We start from the raw sequence: 16,508 nt of genomic DNA, 5'->3' as shown, positions 1-16,508 counted from the left end.
AGCTGACCAAAGTGAAATAGTTTGTAATGATTTCAATTTGTTTATTAATTCTTGTTTAATAATTTTATGGCATAATATTTTGGATTTATTTATTTTTCCAAAAAACTGTATCGAAAAAAGAGCAATAATCATTCGATTCGACTTTTTTTTTTGCTCAACTTGGCAGCCATGGTGCAGGGCAACCTGCACTCTTGGAGTTTCCTTTCCTGTTCCCTTTTCCCTTCCGCGTATCTTTTTTCTGTTCCCGTTTTGAGGCGCTTTTCAACTTTTGTCGGGCCCTTGTCAAAGTTAAGGGGAATTGAAACAAGGACCCAGATGGCCTTCAGGGAGAAGGTGAAACCGGTTCGGAGCAGAACTTTCCCCAGTTTCTCGTCCATAGTACTGCCTCTGATGCTCGTCTTTGTTTTCATTGCCAGGCAGAAGGCAAAAAAATGGAAGATAGAAGACTAAAGGAAGAAGAGAGAAGAAGTTCCACAATCAAAATAAAATTAAAAGAAATAGACTTGGGACGGAAAAAAAAGTAAATAAAAATAATGAAAACAAAAAAGATTTAAAAGATAGAAGTCCCACCATGGGATCATGATGGATAAAAAAAATAGAAGAAATAGACTTGGGGCGGTAACTTGTATACCACAACCCGAAAATCCAAAATTAATATTAGATTTCAGAAAAAAAAAATAAAAAAATAAAACAAAAATAAATAAAGAAAGAAAATGAGGAGATGTCATTGACCTGAAGCCCAGAAATGAATGACTGGGAATGCCCGAGGGGACTCTACTTATACTAAAATCTCAAATTTAAAAAAGTGCAAGGCTTGCTTTATTAAGCCTTGGTGACCTTTTACAACAAAAAATTGCCAAATTCAAACGTCAATATTGGAAAATATATTCTTGATTCGAACAGTTTTGGCTTTTTGTAGATGTAGAATTTATGTGGAAGATTAAGTTTGAATTGTATTGAAGTCTAGTATAAGTTAGTATAGGGCGGAGCGGGAGCGCAAGAAAAGCTCACTTGCGCTCTCCCGTTAATTCGCCCCGCTTCGCCGCAATAGATAAGCTAGGTGATTTAAGTGATTTGTTAAATATAATCGAATTTATAAAGTAGAAGCAAGTGCACGTAATTTTTCGTAGTTTCAGTATTAATATTTTTACAGCCACCTTTTTTTTTGGTCTTTCGGGAAGAGATAAAATAATCTCATTAAACATGTTGGCGCCCCTGGGTGGACTGTAATTAATATTATTAAATAAAAAGCTACAAAAACAGTGACAGTGACACATTTCATAATAAAAACAATACATATATTCAAAAAAAAAAAAACACGAAAGGAAAGCTAACTTCGGGCGGAGCCGAAGTTTATATACCCTTGCAGTTGAGTCGCAGTCCGCTAGGTGGCGACACGCATCTTATATTATTAGATATACAGCGGATCGTATATAGTAGGCCGATCCTTATGAAATTTGGCAAATCAGATTATTTTGTCCAAAATAGAATCTGTACCAAGTCACATTTTACCAAGTCCCAGAATATATCCTTCATAGGGTCGGAGATGTCTCCTTCACTGCGTTGCACACTTTTGACCAAAATTATAATACCCTCTGCAAGGGTATAAAAAGAGTTGCTCGTGACGGTTGTGGTGGTGAATAAAAAAATAAATATTAAAGAATTCTCCGCGTCGCGAAACAAGCTCTCTTCAATCAACGAGCTGCTACTGCATCGATTGTTCAAGGAAAGTAGCCGCAGGATTAAAGGATCCGAAAGCAGAACCCCAGGTATTTGTGCAAAAAATTGAAAGTTGAGATAAGACAAATTAAAATCCGTCTTGTGCTGGAATATTGCACGCTCCTTTCAATTCTTGGCGCATACGTACGTAGAAAAAATAGTAGAGCAAAACAAATAAATAACAACATATATAAAAGCTCTAAAAATTTAATTATAAATATATGTGCTCACCTAAATGTACTGCCTGTGGACAAAATAAAAAAGAAAATATATATATATATTATTTGCAATCACTGTCGCCCCCTCCCCTCGTTCTCGATTATACAAATGTTACAAATAAATACTAAAGTGGAGCCAAAAGTTATTTTATTTATTACAGATAAAATAAAGGTGCATATATATTTGGTATACATACAAATAGATGCAGCGATAATATTCTCGTTTTCGTTTCCCACCGTTATCCGCTGCTGTATGTACGTATATGCACTTATTGGCGCATTTAGTTTAACGGTACCCCAAGTGACGTATATTGATTTCGGTGTCATTGGTGACCAACTATTTTTTTTGGATACTCTGTGCCTCGACTATCAAGGTGAGGTGGTAGTCTCTGCTGGTGAGTGAGGTCCGCTGACGAGTTACCGAAAGTTTAAAGAGATTAAAAGAGATGACGACAGAGGCTCAACTTGAGAGAAGGCCAAGAGAGAGAAGAGTGAGAAAAATGATCAATGAGAGAAAATGTGGTAGTCGACTGATGGTAACGAGCGTGAGCGGAACTTGTTGTGCTGCCGCATCGATTTTATAATTGAAGGAGCTACTGGACATAGTACAGGGACCACTGGACCTACTACATCAGAAGTGGGATCTCCTTCGCCACAAGGGCAAAGATCCACTCAATATACGGCAGCGCTGGAGGAGCAAAACAAAAACCTCATGGAAATCATAAAGGCCATGCAGGTGCCAAGAGCTTCGGCGTCAGATGGGAAGACCCGATAGAAATTTAATCCCGATGGTGCGGGAACGGATGCAACAGCATGGTGCACTACGGTCGATTTAATCTTCGCAGATAACGTACTTGAATGCAGCGCCCTAGTAATAGCACTAAGCAAAGCACTGGAAGGCAGTGCTTCGCAATGGCTGTCACAGGTATGCTTTGCTGGCATCACCTGGACCCAATTCAAGGAACTGTTCATCCAGCGATTCGTGGGCATTGAGACAACGGCTGCCGTACTGATTAATGTTTTAAACGGACATCCCAGATCTGGAGAAAGCTTTGCTGAATATGGCAGTCGCATAGTTACGCTATTACTATTCAAGTGGAAATCTACTGAGCTGGAAGAGATTGCGGTGTCAATAGCGTTAGCCCACATGACACAAATTGACAATAATTTGCTGCGTTGGGTTTTTACAACCAGCGTGACGACACGTAATGAACTACAGCGGCAGCTGCAGGCTTACGCCTTCAAAAAGCGTAAAAACGAAAGTGATGAATCTTCGTCAAGTTTGGACAAGAAAAAACCACGAATGCAGTCGCAGGTAAAATGCCATAGTTGTGGAAAAATTGGCCACAAATACGCTCAATGCCACGCTCGTATGGAGAGCTCATTCTCAACAAAAGGAAAGAACTACAGTGGAAGCAGCGTTTCTGGAGTGAAGGAGCGATCAAACATAAGATGCAAAAGTGAGGCTGGACATATTGCTACTGTATGCCCCAAAGGTAGCACCAGTGGAAACGGCGAGTACAAGGAGAAGCGCGTGGACATACGTCAAGTTCTTCAGCCTTAGGGCTTATTCTATCAAAGGGGTGAGACCTTTCCATTTTTTTTTGACTCGGGTGCCGAGTGTTCTCTGATAAAAGAAAAATTAAGTAACAAAATTTATGGAAAAAGATTTAATAATTTAATTGTACTACGAGGAATTGGCGACAATATTGTTAAGAGCCATTTGCAGATTTTGTCTACGATTCAAATATCACAGTTTAGAAATTTTGTTCCATGCAGTATTAGACAATTATTTGAAACATGACATCATGATTGGACAAGAAATATTCCAGCGATTATCGAAACAGACAAACAAAGTGAAATTGATAAATGTAAACTAAAAAACATATTGAAACATTACTCAGACAATTTTAAAAATGGAATCCCAACTAAACGCGTAATCACAGGATCATTAGAAATTCGTTTGATATATAAGAATAAAACTGTTCAAAGGCGCCCTTATCGGCTCAGTGTAGATGAAAAGTTAGGGAAAAAAAGTTATTAGTTAGGGAAAAAATGATTAAATCCAATGTGATCCGTCCAAGCAATTCGCCATTTGCAAGTCCAATGCTATTGGTCAAAAAGAAAGATGGCAGCGACAGACTGGGTATTGATTTTCGTGAGTTAAATTTAAACACAGTCTCAGATATGTACCCGTTGCCATTGATTTCTGATCAGATAGATCGCTTGCGAGGCGGAAAATATTTTTCTACTTTAGACATGGCCAGCGGATTTTATCAAATACCGATCCATTCCGATTCCATAGAAAGAACAGCATTCGTTACCCCAGAGGGTCAGTATGAATTTCTAGTGATGCCATTTGGGCTAAAAAATGCCTCTTCTATTTTTCAACGTGCCATCGTGCGATCCCTGGGCGACTTAGCCTATTGTCACGTGCTGATTGTAGCAGAAACAAAAGAGGAAGCATATGAAAGGTTAAGCATTGTGCTGAGAATTTTGTCTGAGGCAGGTTTTACATTTAACATAAAAAAAACGCTTTTCTTCGCACAGGAATAGAGTACCTGGGATTTTATATTAAAGATGGTGAAATTAAACCAAATCCAAGTAAGATAGAAGCACTGACAGTTCTGTCGCCACCATCCACTGTAACTCAGTTAAGGCAATTCATAGGTTTGGCATCATATTTTAGATAATTTGTCCCGCGGTTCTCAGAGCAGATGAAGCCGCTCTATGAGTTGACCTCTAAGCTTAAAACGTTTGATTGGAAAGAGAAGCATGAGCAGATCCGACAAAAGATTATCAAAATACTGACGTCTGACCCCGTACTGACAATCTTTGACCCTGAACTCCAAATCGAATTGCATACAGATCCCAGTGCCGATGGTTATGGCGCAATGCTAATACACAAGATAGATGGGAAACGAAGAGCAAAAGAGTATTTTGGCAAATGCACGACAGTACCTAAAGCTAAATATCACTCATATGAACTAGAAACCTTAGCTGTTTACAATGCGGTAAAACACTTCAGATATTATTTACATGGTAGAAAATTTATTGTGTACACCGATTGCAATTCACTAAGAGCGACTCAGAAGAAAGCTGAATTGACCCCAAGAGTACACCGTTGGTGGGGGTATTTACAGGCTTTTGATTTTAGCATTGAGTATCGAAAGGGTTGCCAAATGGCACGCGTGGATTTTTTATCATGCAATCCAATCCCAGTAGTTTCAACTGTCCACCGTACAGTAGCAGAGGTTCGTGTAGATCTAGCAGCAATAACAAATAATTGGCTGATAGCCGAACAGCAACGAGATGATAGCATAATAAAAATCGTGGACCAATTAAATGGTGAAGATGTAGAGACCGGTGTAATTAGGACTGGGCTATTGTACCGCAAGATACAACGTAATGGCAAGACTCGTTGTTTGCCAGTGGTTCCCAAGGCGTTTAGGTGGTCTGTCATAAACCATGTGTACGAGGCTATGATGCATTTAGGATGGCAGAAAACTCTAGACAAGGTTTATGAACAATTCTGGTTTGAGCATATGTCTAAATATGTCAAGAAGTTCGTTGAAAATTGCATAACATGCAAATTGGCTAAGCCCCCTTCTGGAAAGGCACAAATAGAATTGCACCCTATTCCTAAGATTGATATACCTTGGCATACTATCCACGTGGATTTAAGTGGCAAACTCACTGGGAAAAACGACCTAAAGGAGTACATTATTGTACAGGTAGATGCATTTACAAAGTTTGTTCACTTATATCACACTCTTAATCTAGACTCAGAAAATTGCATTAAAGCTGTGAAGTCAGGCATATCTTTCTTTGGAGTACCCAATCGAATTATAGCAGATCAGGGCAGGAGCTTTGCGAGTAACAAATTCCGAGAATTTTGCTCATCAAATAAAATTGAATTGCATTTAATAGCCACGGGAGCAAGCCGGCCAATGGAGAGGTGGAACGTGTAATGAGCACGTTAAAAGCTATGATAACTGCGGTAGAAACTAGCGAACGTTCTTGGCAGGATGCATTGCAAGATATCCAGTTAGCCTTAAATTGTTCTACAAATAGAGTTACCAAATCTAGTGCTTTAGAGTTGCTGATAGGGAAAGAGGCTAGGACTTTTGGTATGATGAATGAAGAAGAGAATATAGTTAATAGAGAAAGTGCTAGAATAAAAGCTAAAGAAAATATGGAGAATAATGCACGATACGATAAAGAAAGATTTGACAAAAATAAAGCGAAAATTATTGCGTATAACGTAGGTGATCACGTTTTATTGAAGACTGAAGAGCGTCATCAAACAAAACTTGATCCAAAGTTCAAGGGTCCATTTCAAGTCATAAAAGTATTAGATGGAGATCGATATGAATTAAAATCATTGGTTAATAAGCGAACGTATAAATACTTACACGAGTTTCTAAGAGCGTACCAAATAGACAGTTAATCAGCGAATTAACAGGAGAATTGCAGAATAATGATGAACCCCAAGAGGGGTAGAGCCTGCGGTTGGTACAAGTGAATGTGCGTTTTTGTCCCAAGAGGGGATAGAGCATGAAGACGGCACAAGTGAAGGTGCGTCTGTGTCCCAAGAGGGGATAGAGCATGAAGACGGCACAAGTGAAGGTGCGTCTGTGTCCCAATTGTAGTCCAAGTGTGTCAGCCAACCTTTTGGTGATTATGTTAATCTGTGATCCAGAATCTAGGAGTGAGCGGCATTGCTGAGGGGGTCCGGCTGGTCCATGTATTGCCACTTGGGCGGTTGGTAACAGAACGTTGGGCTTATCTGTAAGCAGGGCTGTGGCTGAACACACAACTCGTGATGAACTGGATCGAAGTGGAGCAGCCGACGTATTTTTCTGCATTGTTACTTGACTGGTTGCCTGACGCTCAAGGTTTTCGAACATCTGCTTCAGAGATTGTCGATTAGTTGGATCGGTGGCGGCTCGTTCTAGAGATGACAGCGTGTGTGGGTCCAATCTTTCCTCAATGATGTGTATCAAGATTGGCTCCCAATTGTCTGTTGACACCTTGAGTGCGTTAAGAGTGGCGATCGTTCGTAGACAAAGAACGTAAATAGTCTGACTAAATTTACCTGGATTCTGCAAGGGACTTGCCAGGCGGGGTTGGACGGGTTGACCATGCGCTTGCTGTGATCAGGCTGGAGTTGATGTGCTTGAAGTCCTGGGTGGTTTTCCTCAAGTACCGGTGGTATGGTGGTTCGGCTGATTCCTTATCGGCCGTTTCACGGGAGCAACTCTCGAAGTAGGTTAGGTAACGCGGGGTCTGCTGGTGGTCCGTTTCACGGGAGCAACACTCGAACTAGACTGGTATGCCGCGGGATCTCTTCGTGGTCCGTTTCTCGGGAGCAACACTCGAAGTAGTTAGGTAATGCGGGGTCTACTTGTGGTCTGTTTCACGGGAGCAACACTTGAAGTAGACTGGTATACTGCGGATTCTACTTGTGGTCCGTTTACACTGGAGCCACGCGAAGTAGATAGTTTTTACAGAGTCCTACTTTGTGAATCGTTTCACACAGGATCGCTTGAAGTAGGTCAATTTTAAGTACCGTAGTTTCAACACTGAGTAACGAGACGATTGACTCTGATCTCGCAACTATCTTTATTTATTATAAAACTAATGTGAATGCCAGGGTCACCCGGTTTTATAACCAGGGTGCCAGGGTTCATGTACTGCTTGCACACTCATTTCGGCTGAGCTGGCTGGTTTTTGCTTGCTTCGGTCAGTCGGTCATTCTTCCCGCTGATAATGCTGATTCTAGATATGCTGATAATAGTGCCGGGTTAGTAGGTTGGATATTGTTTTGTGCTTATTGCTAATAGGTAAGTGGGTTTGTATATTGCACCATCTGATGCATATTGATTAAATCAAATAGGTGCCAACACCTTTCAACGGTGTAAAGCACGTTTAAGTATCTTTCTTAAATATAAAGTTCTGAATTTTTTCAATAACAACTTTTTTTTAATTTTTTGACGTAAGCTTAAGGTATTTTAAAAAGTTGTAGAACAATAGTTGCTCATATGATGGTAACAAGCATCTCAAATTTTTTTCAAGATTGCCAAGAAAAAATAGTGCAAACAGACAACCAGACAAACAGACACACACTGGCTTCATTTTGAAGAAGAAGAAAAAATCTAATAACTTCTGAAAGAAATGTCGGTATAGGATATAGTTGGCCGATTCTTATGAAACATAGGATTAGGTTGCCCAAAACGGAAGCCATAGATAGTCCCATCATTCTAGTTTCAAAAACAACAAAGTTAAGCCAATTATCGGATAAGATTGCCCAAAATGCAATCTGTACTAAATCCCATCCTTCTAACTTATAAAAAAAAAAAAAAAAATGTGTGGCATATCCGATCAATCATATATTAAACATGTATTATATCTAAAATAAATGCGCAAAGATAAAAAATTAAAAAAAATGGAAATTACGTTTTTCCAGTTTTTCTAGTTAAACCAATTTTTGAATGTAACAATTTATTTTGGGTGTGCGATATAAAATAATAAATATTAGAAAAATATTGGCTAAGTTGGTTTGCCTCGTTTTTTTTTTTAGCTTTTAATCCATGATTTGGCCCAAAACGGTGGTGGCTGTAATTTAAGTAAAGCAGAGTTTTATTTATATGCATTATGTTGTGTTCCATCAAAAGGGCTCCCCAGATTTGTTGTAGTGTTGCAGTAAGTATTAAGCACATCAGTTGAGTTTAGGTTGTTTTGTATACTTTATTCAATGTCAATGTTTAGTTATTCGGAGCAGCCGTTGTTGCCGCTCCGAGCTCATGGGAGTTTCTGGATTTACAATTATACTTATGAGTTAAGGAAGTCTAAAGTCTCGTAGCTGCGCTGCCCAAAGCGGCAGCGGAGAGACGTTTATGTATTTCTTAAATATTTATATATGAATATATATTTATGTTATGTTCGCTTAGGCGGAGGTATGTGGACATGCATAAGGTCCACTCGTGTTACGTATATGCGGACATATGCACTTTTCGGCGTGCAGCAAAGGCACAGCGGGCGATTCATATTTCGGTGCACTTAGGTTTATGACCGAGACCTTGGACAACATAAACACTGCGACAAAGTGTTACAGTGTGTACCCTTTAAGTACTCTTGGTACAGTGGGTGGTCGATATATATATATAATATTAATAGTGCATATATGTGCATATTACATCTCCCTCCTTTTGAAAAATAACGTAATATAATGAAGTTATTTTCTAACATAGATTGTACAAACTTTAATAAATGATGTTAACAATAATTTTTTTTTTTGGTGTTATATTTGGTATGCTTATTTTTCTCTCTTTTTTTTTGTTTTTATTTTTTTTATTTGTTTTTTTTTTTTTTATGTATGGCCATACGTGATATATTTATAGAATGTTGATTGATTATGAAATAAAAAGTTTTAATCTATCTTTATGTACTATTTGTTTTTTATTTTTATTGTCTAATATAGTTATATTATCCCTATCTCCTATTTGTTCTACCTTATAGGGGCCTGTATATTTAAAATCTAGCTTATGTCCAGTTTCATTTTTAGTAGGACTTTATCTCCTAGTTTTAACTCAAAATCTAAACTAGTTTTGTCGTAAATAATTTTTTGTTTTATTTTATGAGCTTCTAGCATTAGTCTGGCTCTCTTAAATGCCTGTTCTAATCTGAATTTTGATTCCTTAGCATAATCTTCTATATTATAAAGAGGTTTTATGTTTTCTATGCTATTAAAATGCTTAGGTAAATTTGAAGTTTTACCAAAAACTAGCTCGTATGGACAATAGTCATGTGCCATCGAGGGGGTCGTATTAAAGCAATAGACGAAGTATTGTAGCCATACATCCCAATCAGTTTTGTCAACTGAGATGTATGAACGAATGTACTCATTGAGTGTTCTGTGGCTTCGCTCCACGGTACCTACAGTTTGGTGATGATGTGCAGTAGAAGTTATGTTTTCAATATTTAAATTTTTACATAGACCTTCAATAATTGAATTTTTATATTCCGTTCCCATGTCCGTAATGAACGTCTTCATTGGACCGTACTTTAGAATAAAATCTGCAAATATAGCTTTTGCTACCGTATTTGCACTTTTATTTGGTATTGGTATCGCTACCAGGTATTTGGTTAGATCGCATATGAGTGTTACTGCATACTCGTTTCCATTGTTTGACTTTGGTAGTGGACCAACCGTATCCACAATTACTCTATCGAAAGCTCTTTGTGGAGTTTCAGTTATAGTTAATGGGGTCTTAGTGTGTTTAGTTGTTTTTGACTTTTGGCATTTAAGACATTTCTTTATGTACTCTTTTATGTATTTGGACATATTTTTCCAGTAATAGTGCCTCTGGACCTTGGCCAAGGTTTTAGTAATGCCTGTATGACCACCTTGTATTGGATCATCGTGAAATGTAGACAATATAGCTTCTTTTTCTTTATTATTTTTTATTACGGTCACCGGGTTGAGTAGCGCTACTCTTAATGATTTCAATATATAATTGCCCATATTTTTAAAATTATCAATTGAAACATGTTCAAAGATATTTTCCCACGGTGCCACCTTAAGATATTTTGCCACCTTAAGTTGGCTGATTTTGTGTATACCGGCTTGCTTTTCAAGCCTTTGAAAGAATTGACCTAAGTCAAGGGTTCCATTAGTATACAAATCGCTAACATTATATCTTGCTGTAATTTTCCTTCCGTGCTTAAATAAACACATATTGTCATTTACATGCAAGGTCACTACTTTACGTACTTCATCATTATTAATGACTTCATATACGTTGGGCTTTGAAGCTTTTTCTATGGATTGCTTATGCAATTCTATTTTTTCTTTTCCTGCGCAGGATTTTTGTCTACTTTGGTTTCTGGTAGTGACTTTCAGAATTTTAATATTTAAATGTATGTTTTTCAAGTCCGTAATTGTTATTCTAGATAGCGCATCGGCTACATAATTATCTTTACCCTTTAGATACTCTACTGTAAAATTATATTCCTCTAATTCAAGTCTCATTCGTGTTAGTTTTGAACTGGGATTTATCATTGAAAATAAATAGGTAACTGCTCTGTGGTCTGTTTTGACAGTGAAGTGTCTACCATAAATATATGGTCTGAAGTATGTTATTGCCCAATGAATAGCTGCTTATTCTTGTTCTGTAGTGCTCTTGTTGCTCTCACCTTTAGTAAAGGATCTTGATGCGTATGCAACTGGAAGCTGTAATCCATTTTTATTTTGAGTTAGTACTGCTCCACAAGCGTATTTGCTAGCATCTGTAATTATGCAAAATTCTTTGCTAAAATCTGGGTATTTCAACAGAGTTGGGTTTATTAATGCTGATTTAAGATGTTCGAAAGCGTTTTGACATTCTGTTGTCCATTCGAATTTTACATTTGTCTTACATAACCTAACATAAAAGACTACTCGCTACAAGAAGCTTCACTCTTCAAGAAATCATCTTAATATTGACAACATATACATTCAACCAAATCTTTGTATCCACACTATTCATGCAGTTATCTTTAATAAATATTAATAGTTAGTAACCAACGTGATTATATTTATTTGGAGCATAAGAGACTCCATAATTGGTGACCCTCGACAACTAGAACAATTTCAAATCACATCAAAGTTTTGAGTACATACACACAAGTATTTCACAACATGGCCGAAAACGAAGACTTCGCTGACGCGCAAGACGCTGCGCAATTCACTAGCACAGCAATGATCCAATCCGTATTTGGAAAGATGCCGTTCCCAAATTTACAATCAATCACAAACAGAAATGTTCTTCACGAAGTTAGAAAGTTGGTTCGCACTACAAGGACTTGGTGCACGAAAAGAACAGGAAAAGTTCGCTGCAGTCATCGCCTACGCAGACCCCAAATACCTGGAACAAGTACACGATCTTGTGAACAATCCACCCGAAACTGCCCCTTATTCCACCTTAAAGGAAGCGATCCTTTCAAAGTTTACGGACTCGGAAATGGTACGTTTGGACCGACTTGCAACGGGAATTCAGCTCGGCGACAGCCGCCCAAGCCACTTACTCTGCCAACTGCAGCAAACCAAGGCAACCTGCGACGAATCAGTAGTACGACGCTACTGGATCAAACGTTTGCCTCCTCCCGTTCGCGCGGTAATTGTCGGCATGATAGGAAGCTCCCCGCAGACCAAACTCTCACAACTTGCAAAAGCAGCCGATGCGGTTATGGATTCCTTAAACGACGATGCGTCTGACCACGTATATGCTTTTTCAAAAAACAAACAACAGCAGTCTCATCAAGAAGAACGCGTCATAACGCTGACCAAACGACTCGACGATAACGACAAGGCTCTGCAGCAGATTAACAACAAACTGGGACAGTTACTAAATCACAATCAAACGCGTGGCAGAAATAATCAGCGACCCCAAAATTATTACCGCAACAATGCACCTTCTAACGATAGATCGTCCCAACAACTGTGAAAGTACGGCAGAGATGCACAGCGTTGCAGCCAACCATGCTCCTTTACAGCGTTCAACGAGGACGACCAAAAAAACTAAATGCAACCGTCAGAGGATCAGGAGGCAGCCTTGACGGATTAAGTAATTTCGCCTCTTCCTATCATCAGGCATTTCAAATTAATGTTCACAGAATTTCTTACTGCAACCGACTTTTTGTACCAGACGCCCAATCTGGGAGAAAATTTTTAGTCGATACAGGAGCCGACGTTTCTATCATTCCATACAGTACTATTCACAAGAATATACAAAACGCCAATCGCCATACACTCTTTGCAGCGAACGGCACAGAAATAAAAACATACGGCACCATCCGCTTGACACTCACTGGACCTAGGACTACGTCGTCCTTACACTTGGAACTTCGTTATTGCTGATACCAATAGTCCAATCATTGGATCCGATTTTCTACACCACTACAACCTTCTTGTCAACATCAAGGAGGCTAAGTTAGTTGATGCCAAAACACAATCGATGCCTGCTGTGGTACCCACACACATCAAAATTCATCATTTATTAAAACATTCAACACATCCAACGCATTCGCTCAACTGTTGGAGGAATTCAAAGACATCACACAATTCAACACAATCACACATCGTCCATCGTCAACAACTAGCGTCACCCACGTCATCGACACCAAAGGAGCACCACCCTTCGCGCGACCACGAAGACTGACCCCAGAGAAACTCCGAGCAGCAAAGAACGAGTTCCAATATTTAATGGACATGGGAGTATGCAGACCTTCTAAAAGCCCATATGCTTCACCTTTACACATGGTACGAAAACCTACTGGTGAATGGAGACCATGCGGTGACTACCGCGCCCTCAATGCGCAAACCATACCGGACCGGTATCCACTACCACACTTACAAGATTGCACACACGTGTTCTATGGAAAAACTATTTTCTCCAAGATCGATCTCAACCGCGCATACAATCAAATCCCAATAGAACCTAAAGACATCCCTAAAACGGCCATAACAACTCCTTTTGGTCTGTTGGAATTCACACACATGACATTTGGACTGTGTAACGCAGCTCAAAAATTTCAACGCTATATGCATACAGCATTCAGGGATTTATACTTTGTCTTTGTTTACGTCGACGATATAGCAGTCGCATCGGCCAACATACAACAACATCATATCCATCTGCGCCAAGTTTTCGAGAAACTGCAAGAGTACAATCTCACGATAAACCCCAGCAAATGTAGTTTCGGAAAAGAATCAATTGAGTTCCTAGGACATAAAATTAACCACCAGGGTATTAAACCTCTACAAACCAAGGTAAACGCCATTACAAATTTCCCCTTACCCAAGGTGGCCAAAGAATTACGAAGATTCCTCGCAATGATCAACTTTTATAGACGATTCCTCCCCAATGCTATTCAACATCAAGCTCCACTAGTGCAGCTTATACCAGGCAATAAGAAAAACGATTCCACCCCAATCAACTGGACAACAGAAACAATCGACAAATTCAACAGTTGCAAAAATTCTTTAGCACAAGCTGCACTATTGGCACATCCTGCACCGAACGCAAACCTTTCGCTAAGCACAGACGCGAGCAACATAGCAGTGGGAGCGGTTCTACATCAAGTCATCAACTCGGAATACCAACCAATGGGATTCTTCAGCATTAAGCTCTCAGAAACACAACGAAAATATAGCACATACGATCGGGAACTCCTAGCAATTTACCTCGGAATAAAACATTTCCGCCACATGCTGGAAGGCAGGGTTTTTCACATCCGTACAGACCACAAACCCTTAGTATGCGCCTTCGATCAAAAACCCAAAAAAGCATCCCCGCGACAACTTCGCCAATTGGATTTCATAGGACAATTCACCACATCTATAACACACGTAAGAGGAGACGAAAATACAACCGCAGATACGCTTTCCCGCATCGAAGCCATCGGAGATAATTGCATTAATTATAATGAAATAAGCGATGCGCAATTACGCTGTCCAGAACTCCAAAAACTACTCAATTCCAACACCAGCTCTCTTCAGTTAAAAGCAGTAAATATTCCTCATACACATCACTCACTAATTTGCGATATATCTACTTCTAGCGTACGGCCTTTCATACCACAGCCGCTTAGAAACAAAATCATCGAGAAGCTACATAACATTGCACACGGTGGAGTTAAGGCAACTATAAAACTTTTAAAACAACGATTCGTTTGGCCCTCCATGCACAAAGAAATCTCCGAGTTCGTAAAACACTGCATTCCTTGCCAAAGATCAAAAATCACCCGTCACGTTCGCTCACCTCTTCAAAACTTTACACTACCCAACCAAAGATTCGAGCACATCAATCTGGATCTTATTGGACCACTACCACAATCTGGCCCGTACAGATACTGCCTCACCATTATAGATCGGTACACGAGGTGGCCAGAAGCCATCGCTATTGAAGACATGCAAGCCGATACCGTAGCATCCGCCCTCATTCGCTCCTGGATCTCCAGATTTGGCATACCGGCTCGAATCACAACGGATCAAGGCAGACAATTCGAATCGAGGCTTTTCAATGAATTATCAAGGCTACTGGGAATCGATCACCTACGTACAACCGCATATCATCCACAAGCAAACGGAATCATCGAACGCTGGCATCGAACACTAAAAGCTGCCATCATGTGCAAAAACCATGCAAATTGGCCACAGAAACTACCAATAATTCTTTTAGGACTTCGCACAGCTTACAAACCGGACATTCAAGCAACACCCGCACAGCTAGTATACGGAACTACGCTCAGGTTACCGGGAGAGTTTTTCCACCAATCAAACAAAATACAATCCCAAACGGAATATGCCAAAGAATTGGAAAAAATCATGCAAGAGATCCGTCCAGCACAAACAGCTCATCATGACACCTCCAAACCATTTATATTTAAGGAATTGGAAACCACCTCACATGTATTCCTACGAAATGATGCCGTACGCACTTCACTTCAACCTCCATACGACGGTCCATTTGAAGTCATCGAAAGGAACAACAAACACTTCACCATATCCGTCGCTGGACGTCCAGTCAAAGTATCAGTGGACCGCCTCAAGCCCGCCTTCATAATAATGCAACAGCCAACAGACAAAAGCTCAACGTTGGAACCCCCAAATAAAGGACCAGACCTACAGGCTCTTGGAGAGTCACCGGAAACAACCTCACCTCCAAGACCCCGGCGTACAATTAGACTCCCTGCTCGCTTTGCACCATGAAGTCTAGGGGGAAGTACTGTGGCGAGTCAACCGACACAATTTGAAATTGCAACGATTAAATTCTTTTTAGTATCTTTCTAGTATCTAAAATCCCTTTGGGCATACTAAAAGACTACTCGCTACAAGAAGCTTCACTCTTCAAGAAATCATCTTAATATTGACAACATATACATTCAACCAAATCTTTGTATCCACACTATTCATGCAGTTATCTTTAATAAATATTAATAGTTAGTAACCAACGTGGTTATATTTATTTGGAGCATAAGAGACTCCATAAAGTCATCCATGTAAAGAAATGCTTGGGAAGGCTCCAATCCAGAGAAAGCTATAGTCATCATTCTTTGAAAGGAGTTTGGTGCTATTTTTAAACCGAATGGTAATCGCGTGAAACGATATGAACCATTGTTCGTCGAAAAGGATGTTATATCTCGTGAATTTTTTTCGAGTTCAATTTGGTGAAAACCGGACATTAAGTCGAGACATGAGAAATACTTGGCTCTACCTAGTTGATCTAAAATGTCATCAATTCTAGGGAGTGGAAATTTATCAGATAAGAGTTTTTTATTAATTTGACGATAATCTATTACTAATCGCCATTTTTTATTTTCTGAATTTGGGAGTGACTTTTTGGGTACTAGCAAAAGTGGGCTATTATAAGGTGATACAGAGGGTTCTACTATTTTATCATTAATGAGTTTTTGAACTTGTCTTTGAATTTCGTCTTGTTGACTATGAGGGTTTCTGTAATTTTTTGTATATACGGGTTCATCATCACTTAATCTCAGTTTTTGTTTATAGAAATTATTTGTAGTGAT

The 16,508-nt window shown here is 39.4% G+C and overlaps 1 protein-coding gene across 1 annotated transcript; it reads left to right on the top strand.

Annotated features, from left to right (window-relative positions):
* The first annotated feature begins 13,236 nt into the window (after positions 1-13,236).
* Positions 13,237-15,690, top strand: LOC123258188. Its single transcript, XM_044718062.1, has 2 exons — positions 13,237-13,313; positions 14,772-15,690. Exons 1-2 carry the CDS (start codon positions 13,237-13,239, stop codon positions 15,688-15,690), a joined length of 996 nt encoding a protein of 331 aa, XP_044573997.1.
* Positions 15,691-16,508: the final 818 nt, after the last annotated feature.

The sequence above is a fragment of the Drosophila ananassae genome (assembly GCF_017639315.1).
Source record: "Drosophila ananassae strain 14024-0371.13 chromosome Y unlocalized genomic scaffold, ASM1763931v2 tig00000099, whole genome shotgun sequence".
NCBI lineage: Eukaryota > Metazoa > Arthropoda > Insecta > Diptera > Drosophilidae > Drosophila > Drosophila ananassae.
This window is presented reverse-complemented; position numbering and strand designations above follow the sequence as displayed.

Coding starts and splice junctions, on each gene's coding strand:
- LOC123258188 (XM_044718062.1), top strand. CDS start 13,237: ATGGTACGAAAACCTACTGGTGAATGGAGACCATGCGGTGACTACCGC. Junction 13,314..14,771: donor GCGCAAACCATACCGGACCG/GTATCCACTACC, acceptor ACCCAACCAAAG/ATTCGAGCACATCAATCTGG.